The sequence below is a fragment of the Podarcis filfolensis genome, assembly GCF_964270895.1.
Source record: "Podarcis filfolensis genome assembly, chromosome: W".
NCBI lineage: Eukaryota > Metazoa > Chordata > Lepidosauria > Squamata > Lacertidae > Podarcis > Podarcis filfolensis.
The window spans coordinates 25,693,200-25,707,634 of record NC_139619.1 but is presented as its reverse complement, the minus strand read 5'-3'; the positions used below and the strand labels follow the sequence as shown (position 1 = coordinate 25,707,634).

The 14,435-nt window shown below is 46.5% G+C and overlaps 1 protein-coding gene across 1 annotated transcript in view; it reads left to right on the top strand.

Annotated features, from left to right (window-relative positions):
- Positions 1–14,435, top strand: part of LOC310753860 (serine/threonine-protein kinase Nek6) — an 87,778-nt gene that overhangs the window by 58,664 nt on the left and 14,679 nt on the right. Inside the window, exon 3 of the mRNA XM_083595230.1 lies at positions 9,986–10,080. Within this exon, the coding sequence (XP_083451356.1) occupies positions 9,986–10,080 (95 nt within the window). The remainder of the gene's footprint in view (positions 1–9,985; positions 10,081–14,435) is intronic.

Below are 14,435 nucleotides of genomic sequence, written 5' to 3'. Positions count from 1 at the left end.
ACCTTTATGGTAGTGGTGGACGCCTATTCCAAATGGCTGGAGGTGGCCCTGATGCCCTCCACCACTACCAAGGCCGTCATCCGGGTGCTGCGAGGCCTGTTTGCGATGCATGGGTGTCCTGATGTCCATGTCTCCGACAACGGACCGCAGTTCACGTCAGGCACTTTTGAGCGGTATCTTTTGGGACTGGGCATCCGCCATGCCCTAACGGCACCATTTCATCAATCCAGCAATGGGCAAGCGGAGAGAATGGTTCTGTCAGAGCTGCCCGAGATCCCAGCTCACAAAGGACCAACGCCGCTTCGTTGTTAAGTACGAAAGTCTTTATTGAAGTTCAGTTTCACTTCCACAGCCGCAGCGTGCAGCTCTACGTCTCAAACTCTAGACCGCTGAAGCTCCGTCTGAATCTCCTCCCCCCAGACACCAGTTTAAGACTCTAGCCTTGCTCCACCTCTTCCTCTGCTCTTTCCTCCTCTGGTTCCGCCTGTCCGTCGGGGTCTCGCCCTTTCTAGACTCTTCTGACGCGGATTCCCCTGAGTCTTCCCCCTCCCTCCGGCGGGCTTTAGGAGCTGGTTCCCCATCCGGGTCTCCTGCTGTCCCAAGCGCCTGTACATTTGAACTTGGCGCGCGCGCCCAGCCGGCAACTTTCCTCCTGACCGTTTCACTGCTGCTGTCACTGCTTCCCCCTTCGGGGAGGCTAGCTGCAACTGACCTCCCCTCCGTTCCCCCACTCTCCGATGGAGGCGTGGTCAGCCCTGACTCATCTTCTCTCCCTGCTGGAGGAGACGCTGGTCCTGACACATGTGACTCTTCCCCCCCACTACGCTCTGGTGGGGAAACTGGTCCTGATCCCCCGCTGCTGCTTTGGGGGTCCCCGCTGGCTCCTTGTTTCTGGTGCGTCCCCCCTGGGACCCCCCTTGCCCTGACCATCGGCGCCCCCTTCTGGGAATCTTCTGGAATCTCTCGGGTCACTGTCATACTCCCCTACGCTGCCCTCGGATTCTTCCCCTGCGCTCTCCATTTCCTCTCTCCCCTGTGCTCCTGCTCCCAAGCCCCTGACAGGTGCGCTCAGCAAAAGAGGCACTGGCGCGCCTGGACCAGGGAGACTGGCACGAGCGGGTCACCAAATACTTGCAACACATACTACGTGCAACACATCACCCCTCATGCGGCCACAGGGCGGAGTCCTGCTGAACTGCTTATGGGCCGCCGCCTCAAGTCACCACTCAACCGGCTGCACCTGTACTTTGCCGTGGCCGAACCCCCAGGCTGTGCCAACGCGCCACGGTCATTTGTTCCAGGAAACCAGGTCTTTGCCCGGACCTATGTGGGGGACATTCCTTGGGTGCCAGCCACAGTAGTGGGAGTCACTGGACCTCGCTCGTACCCGGTGGCACTCGAAGACGGACACTTGTGGCGCCGGCATATAGACCAGCTTAGGCGCAGGGTTGGGGACTTGGACACTACCGTGGTGCCCCCAACTGCGCTCGTGGCTCCGGAACAGACACTTACAGATGGCGAGGCTCCACCTACACCTCCCTCGCAAACTGCCAGCGTGGAGCCGAACCAAGCCACTTCAGAGGGTCTGCCAGACTTACCACAGGCTCAGACCACTCCACTTGCGGAGGCTCCACCCACAGCAGCGGATCCAGGGGATTTGGTTTCAATGCCACCTAGGGTCGCACCACAGCCTCAGCAAGAATTGTGTGGCCCCCCCGGACTTGGCTACCAGTCCCCGGCGGTCTGACAGAGTTTCCAAGCACCCAACTTATTTAAAGGACTATGTTGTTGGACATGTATCACTGTTGGTCTAAGTATGTGAAATGTAACCGATATGCTTTTGTGCCTAATTGAACCATTACGTGTAGTGCTGTATATAAGGAAACCATTATGATTGTAACTAACGCCTTATCTCGGTAGGGAGGGGTGTTATGTACTGAAGTTCTCACCCTGGGCCAGCAGGGGGATACTGTAGATAGTTATGCAAATGAATGATCAAAAAGTGACGTTCAGTGATTGGATAGTTTTGTATGCAAATGAAGGATCGAAAAATGACATTCAGTGATTGGATAGTTTTAGAAAATGGCAACAGTTGCATTGTTCTGGAGCTCTATATAAGCAGGCTGACTGAGCTCCTCAGCCTAGTTCTGTTCTGGCATCTGAACAAAGAAGAGCTGTTTAAAGAATCGCTGTGTCGTCTGACATGTTCGCCCACAACTTAACACTCCTGGGCCGTGTTCAGAAAGTGGTGGGGGGGATGAGTGTTCAGACCCCTGGACCCTCACTTGTGGGGTGCCTCAGGGTTCCGTCCTCTCCCCCATGCTTTTTAACATCTGTATGAAGCCGCTGGGAGAGATCATCAGGGGGTTTGGACTGGGTGTCCATCAATATGCAGATGATACCCATCTCTACCTCTCTTTCAAATCAGAACCAGTGAAGGCGGTGAATGTCCTGTGTGAGTGCCTGGAGGCGGTTGGAGGATGGATGGCGGCTAATGGATTGAGGTTGAATCCTGACAAGACAGAAGTACTGTTTTTGGGGGACAGGGGGCAGGCTGGTGTGGAGGACTCCTTGGTCCTGAATGGGGTAACTGTGCCCCTGAAGGACCAGGTGTGCAGCCTGGGAGTCATTTTGGACTCACAGCTGTCCATGGAGGTGCAGGTCAATTCTGTATCCAGGGCAGCTGTCTACCAACTCCACCTGGTACGCAGGCTGAGACCCTACCTGCCCGCAGACTGTCTTGCCAGAGTGGTGCATGCTCTAGTTATCTCCCGCTTGGACTACTGCAATGCGCTCTACGTGAGGCTACCTTTGAAGGTGACCCGGAAACTACAACTAATCCAGAATGCGGCAGCTAGACTGGTGACTGGGAGTGGCCACTGAGACCACATAACACCGGTCTTGAAAGACCTACATTGGCTCCCAGTACGTTTCCGAGCACAATTCAAAGTGATGGTATTGACCTTTAAAGCCCTAAACGGCCTCGGTCCTGTACACCTGAAGGAGCGTCTCCACCCCCATCGTTCTGCCCGGACGCTGAGATCCAGCGCCGAGGGCCTTCTGGCGGTTCCCTCATTGCGAGAAGCAAAGCTACAGGGAACCAGGCAGAGGGCCTTCTCAGTAGTGGCGCCCGCCCTGTGGAACGCCCTCCCACCAGATGTCAAAGCGATAAACAACTACCTGACATTCAGAAGACATCTTAAGGCAGCCCTGTTCAGGGAAGTTTTTAATGTGTGATTGTTGAATGGTTTCTTTAAATGTAAAGGTTCATCATTGTTCCACCCGATGTGTATGTCTTTAAGGGGCCAGAGCAAGGGCCAGAGCAAGATAACGAGACCCAGCTTTACAGCTGTGAAACATAGCAGGTGCTGCTGAGTTGTATTTGATTAAGGTGTGTCAGCATTTGGGTGTAGTATATAAGGAGCAGCACCTAGCTCTCCCATTACCCTGGGGGATGGGTTGGTGGTTGGGTCTGGTTTGGTTGTTAATGTATTTAGTGTAAAAGGAGTTTTTGTTTTTCTTATTAAAACCTTGTTTAAGTTATTTTTGAGTCCTTTTTTTATTATTCAAGGTCTCCCCAGCAAGCTCTCTGCAGCGCTACCATACTGCAAACAGCCAACAGTGATTTTACTGTATTTTTGGTTTCTGTGGAAGCCGCCCAGAGTGGCTGGGGAAACCCAGCCAGATGGGCGGGGTTTTTGTTGTTGTTTAGTCATTTAGTCGTGTCCGACTCTTCGCGACCCCATGGACCAGAGCACGCCAGGCACCTCTGTCTTCCACCGCCTCTTACAGTTTGGTCAAACTCATGCTGGTAGCTTCGAAGACACTATCCAACCATCTCGTCCTCTGTCGTCCCCTTCTCCTTGTGCCCTCCATCTTTCCCAACATCAGGGTCTTTTCCAGGGAGTCTTCTCTTCTCATGAGGTGGCCAAAGTATTGGAGCCTCAGCTTCAGGATCTGTCCTTCCAGTGAGCACTCAGGGCTGATTTCCTTAAGAATGGATAGGTTTGATCTTCTTGCAGTCCGGCGGGGTACAAATAAATTATTATTATTATTATTATTATTATTATTATTATTATTATTATTGTAGGCATGTTGCACAATTCTTCCAGCAGCTCACAGTCTCCTTGCCGGGTTCCAACAGGCTAGGCTCTGGCCAAGGGCAGGAGAGACCAAGAGCAAACTGACTTCAAGCCAGTGCCTTTTTTTCTAAAAGAATATCTATGGGTACTCTCATTTTGACTCAAGAAAATCACTTTTTTATAGTTCTTTTTTATAGTTCTTTTTTATAGTTTTTTTATAGTTCAAAGCGGGGAAAATAAATACAGTAAATGGACAAAAGTACGAAGAACATGCATTACCTCATATTACACAGCTGACAGCTGACTGTAACTTCCACATTGGTATGAGGTTGTGGGGATTAACATCTTCCGCATTCCTCTGCTTGCTATTGTGCCATCTTTTGTTTTTACAGAGGTCATCAGTAACTATACACTTCTTTGGTGGCTGTGATGATGAAAAATACTAATTTACCTACTCAGATTTAAATACTGCCCCTCAATGAGGCCAAACTTTCATCAGTAAAACATCACACATCCACATTCCACACTGCTTCACATATTAAACACCCGCTTCTGTCTGAGACTCAGGAAACACCGGGAAAGGAAATGAAGCCGCCATGGGAGGGGGGAGCAGTGGAACTGACGATTCACCGTGCTTGAGAAGAAACTTTTAAAGTTTTAGTTTCTTCTCCTGTTAGATTCACAAAACATTTAGGGGTATGCGTACCCCTGCACCCCCCAAAAAAGCACTGCTTCAAGCACAAGTAACCATGCTTTAGATTGTGCTGAGTCACTCTCACATGCTTAACTAGTTGCAGGTGCAGGAGAAAGGCACCCAGATGAACCAGCACACCCTTGATGTCAGTATATGGAAACATCGCAGCTGCAAACAGCCAGATTGTTGACATCACATGATGCGGCTATCTGTGGGAAGGAATTTCCCCAGAAGTTCACAGGCTTCTCAGAGCTCTGTGAAGAGTGTAATTTGAAACCTTCCGTGTGTGCATGTACAGGAAGTTCGTCAGACGTGCTGGAAGAACTGAACTGAAAGGACGTGTTTTTCTCTAGTGCTGTAGACAGAAATAAAAGAATGTAAATAGACGTTTCTGTCTGTCTCCTTTTCCCTGCTAGGGAAGAAGCAGGAGGAGGGTGTGTGCATTTTACCCACGCTTGGGAAAATGTCGCCTATCAAAATCTCCCTGGTCTGTCTCGATGTCAGCCAGAGGAGGTTACTGGTATGCAAGCTCCGAGGACAGTGAGAGGGGCCAGCCTCTGTGGAGGGGGCTTGCAAACCGACACTTATACATTAACAATTTATACATCTTATTTAATTAAATTTATAAACTACTTGATTGTACAAAACTTCAACAGGGTTTACAAAGAGAATAAAAGAATAAAACTATCAGCAAAAACTTAAAAACAAATATTTAAAACATTTTTTTAAAAATGTGATCAGAAAAACTGAAAACAAAACACACATTAACATTTACATATCTAGGTAGACTTACCTAAACAAAAATGGTTTTAGCAGGTGCTGGAAAGAATACAGTGAAAGCACCTGCCTAATAGGCAGGGAGTTCCAAAGGGTGACTGCTGCCACACTAAAATATTGTGTCTTACAAATGTGGAACACGTCTTATATGGCACCTGTATCAGCAACAGCTCCACAGATCAAAGTGTTTGAGTGCACCATATGTGGTTGAGTGCAATCTGAAAGGTAACTGGCCCCAATTTGTTAAGGTCTTTCTATGCTAAGAGCAACACCTGGTAATGAACTGGCAGCCAGTGCAGCATTCTTTGCTGACTGCAACTTCCTCATGAAGCGCAAGGGAAGCTCCACATAGAGCGCATTGCAGTAATCCAGTCTTGAAGTAACCAGTGCATTAACTATTGTAGCCAGACTTTTCCAGTCCAGGAATGGCCGTGGCTTCATACCAATTGCAGTTGGTAAAAGGCACTTCTAGCCTCTGAGGCTACCTGAGCCCCCAGTGACAAAGGTTGATCCAGAAGCTCCCCAAAACTGTGAACCTGCTCCTTCAGGGCAAGTGCCACCCCATCGGCTCTACATGCAGAAAAGGCTCCAGGTTCAATTCATGGCAGCCTTTCCAGGTGGGTCTGGGATTGTTCTCTGTCTGAAGCCGTGGACAGCCACTGCCAATCAGTGTAGATGAAGCTGTGCTAGATGGGCCAATAGCCTAACCTGGTGTATGGCTGCAGCCTATGTCCCTAGAGTCCAGCCATGCCTGGAGCATGCAGCAGCAGTGTCTTCTTTTCCTGCTTGGCAGGGGGTTGGACTCGATGGCCCTTGTGGTCTCTTCCAACTCTATGATTCTATGATTCTATGATTCTTATGTTCCTGTGAAGTTTCCCCTCTCAGCCTGGGAGGATTGATGGTAAAGCTCTGATTGCACACCAGCCCTGCATACATGACATAACCCATAAAAGGTGCTTTCAGCAGCCCAGCCCAGAGTAGCCACCTGTCCCTCAAAAGAACCCATACATGAAATCTGACAACTGGCTCCCAGGTCTTCATCCCAAGCCTTCTTGTTCCATAGGCTGTTCTTCCACTCCCAGGATTCTTGTCTTCTCTGCCATGGAAACTTTCTGGTTAATAGCCTCCTCTTGTCAAATTGGCTGATGTGATGCGTTGCTGAGTCCTGGCTGATTAAATCGGAAGTCTTGTGCACTTTCCTGGAAGATGCTCATTACAAGAGATTCCCACTTAATGCTGGACAGGCCAGGAAGACAGTTGGGCTTGTCAGTCTTTTATCTTGGCATTTATTTAAAAAATAATACATTTTTCCTTCTCCTCCTTTTGAAGCTCAGAGATCTGCCTGTTCATTTCTTTGCTGACAGCACCACCACCACCGCGATAGGCAAATGCCCAGGGTAGCCTTAGCAGGCCAGGGTGACAAACAGGCTGTTCCACAAACCTACTTCCCGTAATAGTACAATTTAATGTGCAGAAATCAAATTAGGAATATGGCACACTCACCCGTAACATAAACACTGTCCTTCTGCTTTGATTGAATGTCATTTTCAGGCATTATTTGGAATGACAATTTTATATTGAACAAAGGATTGCACAACTGCAGAATGCAAAGCAGCAACTTTCCAAGTCTCCTCATGATCTGCTGCAAAAGGACTCTGTGGTGACCCAAGACTTGTGTTCTGATTTCATGAATGCCAGAGGCTCTGCCTTTGCCCCCAGAGTGCTCTGGACTCCCCAAGGTTTGGGTAGGTGTGTGTGCCCTCACACACATTTTCTCACTTCCACTGTTGTGCACAGGTTCACTCAGGGCTCAGGGCCTTTGAGCGTGTGCAGAGTTACTTCACTAAGGATACCGCAGGAAAGGGTTATAGAATGTGCGTCTTCTGGATAACAAAATCTGGTGTTCAGTGGGCCCATCTCCATCCTCTCCTTCAAAATTAAGCATTCCCATGAATGTGAGAGTCCTGCTGGGCCAAGGCTGCTTTAATTTCAATACAGAAAAATGTACCTAGTAGGACTTGAAAATAGGAGGGGGCAGGAAAGTGATAAGTAGGTTTTATGGATAGAGCTGTAAACCTCCATCGAGGAGGCCAAGAATCAAGGGTCTTCTTCACTGTCTGTGGGTGGTGTTAAGCAGATCATTCTCAGCCTCTTAAGAATTTTTGTGGATATGAATAAGAGGATGACTGTAAGATCAGCACAATAATAAAAAGTGCTACATACACAGTTAATGCTTAGTATTTTGGAGCCATTGGGAATGTTCAGTATTAGTCATGCTGGGTATCCAGGTTCAGAAGAGACCTTGGGTGTTGCCTTCTGGAGAGGCTTCAGATAATTCATTTCTTCTGTAGCAGTTGACTTTAACTTTTTTAATTTTAGAAACCATCAGGTTGGGAGGGGGGACCTGTGGCCCCCTAGATGTTGCTGCACACCCATCATACCTGCCTGTTGAGTATGCTTACTGAACCTGATGGGAGTTGACGTCCAACAACACATGGAGGGCAATGATTAGAGCATGATTAAATGATCTAATTGAATGCATTTTTGAAGGAGACAACAAAATAGTCATTGATTATATGCTTCCCTTTCCTGAAGTGTGCAGTTAAGAACCTAGCCAGACAAGGATTTCAAAAGCCAGCACCCAGCCTTGCCTCCTCTTAGTATTCTGCTGTCCTGACTTGTGTCTCCCTGTGTAGTTCATTAAAAGAAGTGCTAGCTAATGAGCACACAGACATGCATCCCAAATCCAGTTTCTGCACCGCTGCACAGTCAGAGCAGACCTGGGTCAAGGGCTCAGATGAAGTAGACCTCGACTGAGTATTTTATCTCACTTGAAATGCTGGTGTGGGCACAGGAGGGAGAAATGGAGGTAGGCATGTTATACAGTGTAGCTTTTTTATTTTAAAGGCTGCTCTTCACAAGGAATGAGCCTCCCTCTTTGTTAACCCAATTCCAAACCAGAAGAGATGCTCCTTAAAATCAAACAACTTTGTACTGAGACTAGGATATTGATAATTGGTTCCCAGCCGCTGTCAAAGGCAAAAGCCCAGTAGCAGGCAGCTGGAAGGGATAGCCCTTGTTCCTCTATTACTTTAGTATATTCCAGCTGTCCGGAGGAGCCAGCGAGCTTAGCTTAGTATATTTCTCCTCTGTACTCCAGGCTGGGTTTTGGTGGTCTTGGAGCTCACACTGATCTGGTATCTCCTGTGTTTCCAACATCAAATGTCTTGCTGCACTGAACTTGTCAAATCCTTGAGAGTTTTTACTGCACTCTGACTGCCTATGTTATCAGAGGTGGGGCTAACTGAGGCTATCATGCTTTGCCTGAAGCAGTGGCAATGTCCCCTCTTTAATGGGCTTAAACGTTGAACTGCTCCCTGCTGTGTCAGTCCTTAATTGTTCTGTACTGCAGGCTCCCAAGAATGGCATGTGTGAGTGGTTTGATGCAGGGATACCAAAGGAGGATTTCAAAAAGACCAAAATGGCCAGTTCTATTGCTTTATAAAGAAAGGTGTAAGCTTACACCACCATGTGCAGAGCCTCACTGCCTTTACAGACATGTGTCCACACCCAAGCAACCATTCATACAGCCTTTATGCACAAAGCAGTATACATCATTTTGCCCAGAACCCCTTATTACATCTGAGTGGCGGCTGTCCAAAGCTTCTCCCCACTCCAGCCCTAGAGTCCAGCATCCCAAGGCTGACAGGTAAGCATAGCATCAAAGCTAGCCAATTAACATATCAAACCAAGTGAATATAAACATACATGAGCTCATTCTTGCAACAATTACTAATTAGTTTGTGGTTATCTTAACTAGGAAGATGGCATTTGCAGGCCTTCCAGAACATTTGACCTTTGGTTCAACATATGATTCCAATCCTATTCATACTGCAGATGGACACTGGGCAGATCTGGAACAAAGTTTTTTTGGGGGGGGCCAAATCACTGAACCCATTGTCACCTTTGGCTTTGGATTAATGAGGACCGGAGAAGCCATTTTAATCTGTGCATTGTCCTCAACAGTCTGGCAGAGACATCTTTTATTTAATGGCAAATTGAGGCTGTTAACTTTTAGCAGTTGTGTTGCTGAATGTGGTCAGTAGGAAAACGTGACCTTTGGTTTTGAGATGGAGTCTTCCTCAGAGTATGTGTTTTTCTTAATTTATCCATGTTTTCATTTTCTAGTCTTTTTAATGTCAAGTATCCTGTTGCTCCCACAGCCTCTGGTCCTTTAGTTTGCTTACAGATCATCACACAAATTGTGCTCTCTCTTCAGAGAGTGATCCCTCTTTCTGGGCTTGTCTCTTGCAGTGGGCAAAACAAACAAAAATTTTTTTCCTTCCAGTAGCACCTTAAAGACCAACTAAGTTAGTTCTTGGTATGAGCTTTCGTGTGCATGCACACTTCTTCAGATACACTGAAACAGAAGTGGGAACACCCTACTATATGTCCCCAGAAAGGATACATGAAAATGGCTATAATTTTAAATCAGACATCTGGTCCTTGGACTGCTTATTGTATGAGGTAAGTCTCACTTTCATGTTTATGCACAGTGTGGAAAAATGGAAATAAGCGGAAATGAATAGTTCAGAGAATAAAACTTGCCTTCCATTCTGAATATCACAAGTTAGTAGACTGTTGGATGAGCACAGACCTGGGGAAATGCCAAATTTTGAAGATTCCATACAGTGCCTAGGATTACTGGAACTTGACCAAAGAAGGCAAGAATTAAGGACAAAGTCAGATTCCTGTTTTGCAAATCAGTAATTACGTTGCCCAAAAAATTTGGTTCTGACACAGCGTTTAAATTCATGCTGTTTAGTTTGTGTGATAGTGAGTTTCAGAAACTTAAACTGCTTGCATCTTTGGGTTGGTCACAGAGGATTCATGCTCCATCAATACTTAGTTTATTACTTAGTCCTGGGCTGTTCTCAAAATACTCTGTTGCAACTATGCTGCTGGCATAAAAGTGTAACTTGTTTTAAACTATAATTGTCAACATGAGTACCATGTAAGCTTTGATACTGGATGTTATCAAAGAAGGAAATTATGTACGATTTGTGATGTGGTCTGAGAGCTGCAATGCTCAAGCAACCAGTGGTGTTGAAAGTACATGTCTGACCCTGAGCATTGATGGCAAGAGCAGAGGAACATCCCAGGGGGTTGCCTCTTGGGTGCTCTTCTGAAGCTTCCTGTGCATAAATGTGAGCTGCTTTTAAAACTCAGTTAGAGACTTGGTGCCAAGAGCCCTGGAAGAGCAAGCTGCTTGGGAACCCCTGGGGTCTGCCTGCCTGCAGATTGTGGTCAGGGTAGCCTGTAGGGTATTACTTTGGAAGGTAGAGTTCCAGTGGTCCTTGCATTGTGTTGTGTTGTGTTTGTATTGGAATTAGCCAATGATGGAATGAATTGCAATAGTTTTGCCTTTAAAACAACAACAACCTGGAGAGAAGGGGAAAGGAAACAGTCTCCGTTAGGAACTCAGGTGCTGCTGACTCTGCTTTGAGGTCCAAGGGCAGATGAGAGAGACCTAAGGAGACCCATTTCCCCAGAACACAGTCTTCCTTGCTGGGTTTTGAGGTGAAGAATCTCAAAAATATTGGGTGCAGGAGGCCTTCCTAAGTCAGATAAGAGCCGTGGGGATAGTGCTGTTCCTTCCGGGGGGGGGGGGGAGCTTGGCTGACAAGGTGTAATGAGATGCTTGTTGGACCAGGCAGTGTCCTGTTGTTGGGGTTTCAGGTCTGAGTCATCCAGCAGCTCAATAGGTGCTGATTAATTTGTTGGCAGTGTGCAAAAGCACCATGCAGGGTCCATCAAGAGGGAGAGAGAAATATTGGTGTGGAGAAGTCAATAAATGAAATCAATGAGATGCCGTGGTAGGGATTGAGTAGCCTTTGAGAGAGCAGCACAGCGTGACTCGTAACAGTCCTCTGCTCCTCTTGCAAGAGCTCTGCTGCCACTGACTTTGAAGTCGTGGGTGATGGGAGGGATTTCCCTTAAAACAGACCTAATCAAGGCAAGCCATCCAGTTGCTCCTGATGTGTCCAGAGTGAGCCCTCAAGCAGAGGCCCTGGTGCACGGGGGGGGGGGTTCCTCAAGGGAGCCTCTGCTTCCTTTTTTATGCCCCCCAAGGAGACACTGCTTGCTTCGGAGGAGTGGACCCTGCAGTTCGTCTTATCAGACATTGGCCTGGGAATCATGAAACCCCAAGGATCTCCTGGTCCACACCTGCATGGATCACCCCAGCCCACGTCAGGAAGGCCTTCAGGGCCACCATAGCAAGGAGAAAGAGTTTTGCTGTTGCTCTGGTGGAGAGAGAGGGCCTTTGGCCAGGAACGAGCCTTGGCATTGATTGCTGCCAAGCAAACAGCAACAGGACTTACTGAGGTTGGTTCTCTGACTGAAATTGTTAGTTTGTATGTTTTTTTCTTAAATTTATATACCGCTCTTTGTCCCAGGATCACAGGGCAGTTTACAGTATAAAAGCACGAAAATACGTAACATAATAACAAACAAATCAATAAAAAACCCACAGTTTAAAAGGCCATAGATTGTTTAAACAAAGGCTTGGGAGAAGAGGAATGTTTCCATCTGGTTCCATGATGGTACCAGGCAAACCTCCCAGGGAGAGTACTGTATATACTTGAGTATAAGCTGACCCGAATATAAGCCGAGGCACCTAATTTTACCACAAAAAACTGGGAAAACTTATTGACTTGAGTATAAGCCAATTCACCACACCACAAACCTCCTGGTGGGCCGGAGTGCGTGTGTGCACATGTGCACACGGCAGAGGGGGCTTCTCTCCCCCCCCCAGCCCCTCCTGTCCCCCTGCCTACCTAGGGTGCTGCTGAGAGGTAGAGGCTGGTGGCGGCGGCGGAGGAGGAAGAACAAGCAGCCCAAAAGGGCTGCTTTCAGGCTGCTCGTTCCTCCTCTGCTGCTGCCGACAGCCACCGACAGGGACCCTCACTCGAGTATAAGCCGAGGGGGGCTTTTTCAGCATAAAAAATGTGCTGAAAAAGTCAGCTTATATATGGTATTCCACAAAAAATGGGGAGCCCTTCAAATGGTTCCTTTCTCATGTTGCCACTCTTAGCCACATGAGAAAGGACCTTTCATGGAGGGGGCACATGAAGAAGGGCCTCAGATTATGATCACAAGATCCAGGTTGGTTCATACTGCAGTCCTGAGCCATTTAAGGCTTTATAGTTCTAGGCAAGCACTTTGAATTGGGCCCAGAAAATAACTGTCAGCCAGTGCAGTTGGGCCCAGATTGGTGTAATATGCTCAAACTACCTTGCCTTGGTGATTAGGCTTGCAGGTGGAGGACAGCAGTACTCAAGCTGAGTGTTACTGACAAAGAAGTAGGTATGACTCCTTGGAAGATGAGTTTTAACTATATTTTACTTTTATCTCCTGCCTTATTGAATTGCTATCTCAGAGATAGAGCCGCTACTAATTTCTGCTGTAAATCAGGAAGCTCGGCGTCTTCCCACGATAGGGTGTCTAATCTCCACTCCTGCTGATAAGTATTTGGTTGGTTTAGTTGAGCTGGAGCTAATTAAGGCTTTCTCCGGGACTTTCCAGACCTTCTCTAAGACTTTTAACTCAAGCCCTTGACTCAAGCTTTGTAAATATAATAGCTGCCAAATGACAAAGATAAAAAACAGGGATGAACGAGAAAAAGTCCAGATACCAGGTGGAAATATTAGAAGGAAATACCAAACTTTTATCCAAAATGTATAATCAATTATTAGATTGGGATACCAAGGATGAAGAGATAAAGGAGGTTATGGTCAAATGGGCCATAGACCTTGGATATAATCTAGATTACGACAGGTGGGTGAAACTTTGGAATAAGGATATGAAATTCACAGCATGTGTGGGACTCCGAGAAAATATGGAAAAAATGATGTACAGATGGTACATCACCCCCGTGAAATTGGGAAAAATGTATAAGACCAGGGACAAATCATGCTGGAAATGCAAAACAAAAGAGGGTGACTTTTACCACATGTGGTGGGCCTGTGAAGAAGTGAAGAGGTTTTGGGGATTTATTTACGACGAACTAAAAAAAATTCTAAAATATACCTTTCCCAAAAAACCCGAAGCCTTTCTTCTAGGAATGGTTGGAGAGGAGATCAGGAAAGAAGACCAAACAATGTTCCAATACGCAACGGTAGCCGCCAGGATATTGCTAGCGCAAAATTGGAAAACCCCTAATATCCCAACTGTTAGAGAATGGCAAACCAAGTTATTTGAATTTATAGAATTAGCAAAGATGACACAAAAAATCAGGCATCAAAAAAACGTAAAATTTATTAATGATTGGAATAAATTTATAACATACATAGAAACAAATTTAGGAAACAATAAAATCACAGTAGGTGTAATATAAAACCGGCGATGTATAGATAGAGGTTGCAAAAAGATATTGTGGTGATATAGCTCAAAACTGAAATGGAGGGAAGTCAATCAATGTTATGTTGTAATTTGATATGTGGCTTGTTTTGTGTTGGTTTTTTTTTTCTTTTCATGGGATGTAATGTCTTTTTCTTTTCGTTTATAAGCTTTTGTTCTTTTACTTTGTATGTTTTTGGTTATGTTGTTTTTTTTGTCTTAAAAAAAAGAATTCAATAAAAAGAAATAAAAAAAAAATAAAATAAAATTATCCCCCTTCTCCAGTATTGTTATCTCTGAAAGGAAGAACCCCCACAGCCAGTCTCTGCCATTCCCACCAGTGATCCACCTCTTGCCTCTGTACCTCAGGTGGAACTGCAACCTTTGTGGTTCACTCTTCTGGGAAAGCCACAGTCAAAGGTGACACTGCTTTCCCACAGGTGGCTCTATCCTTGGTGTGCCTGAAAAGGACCTTCCAGTTG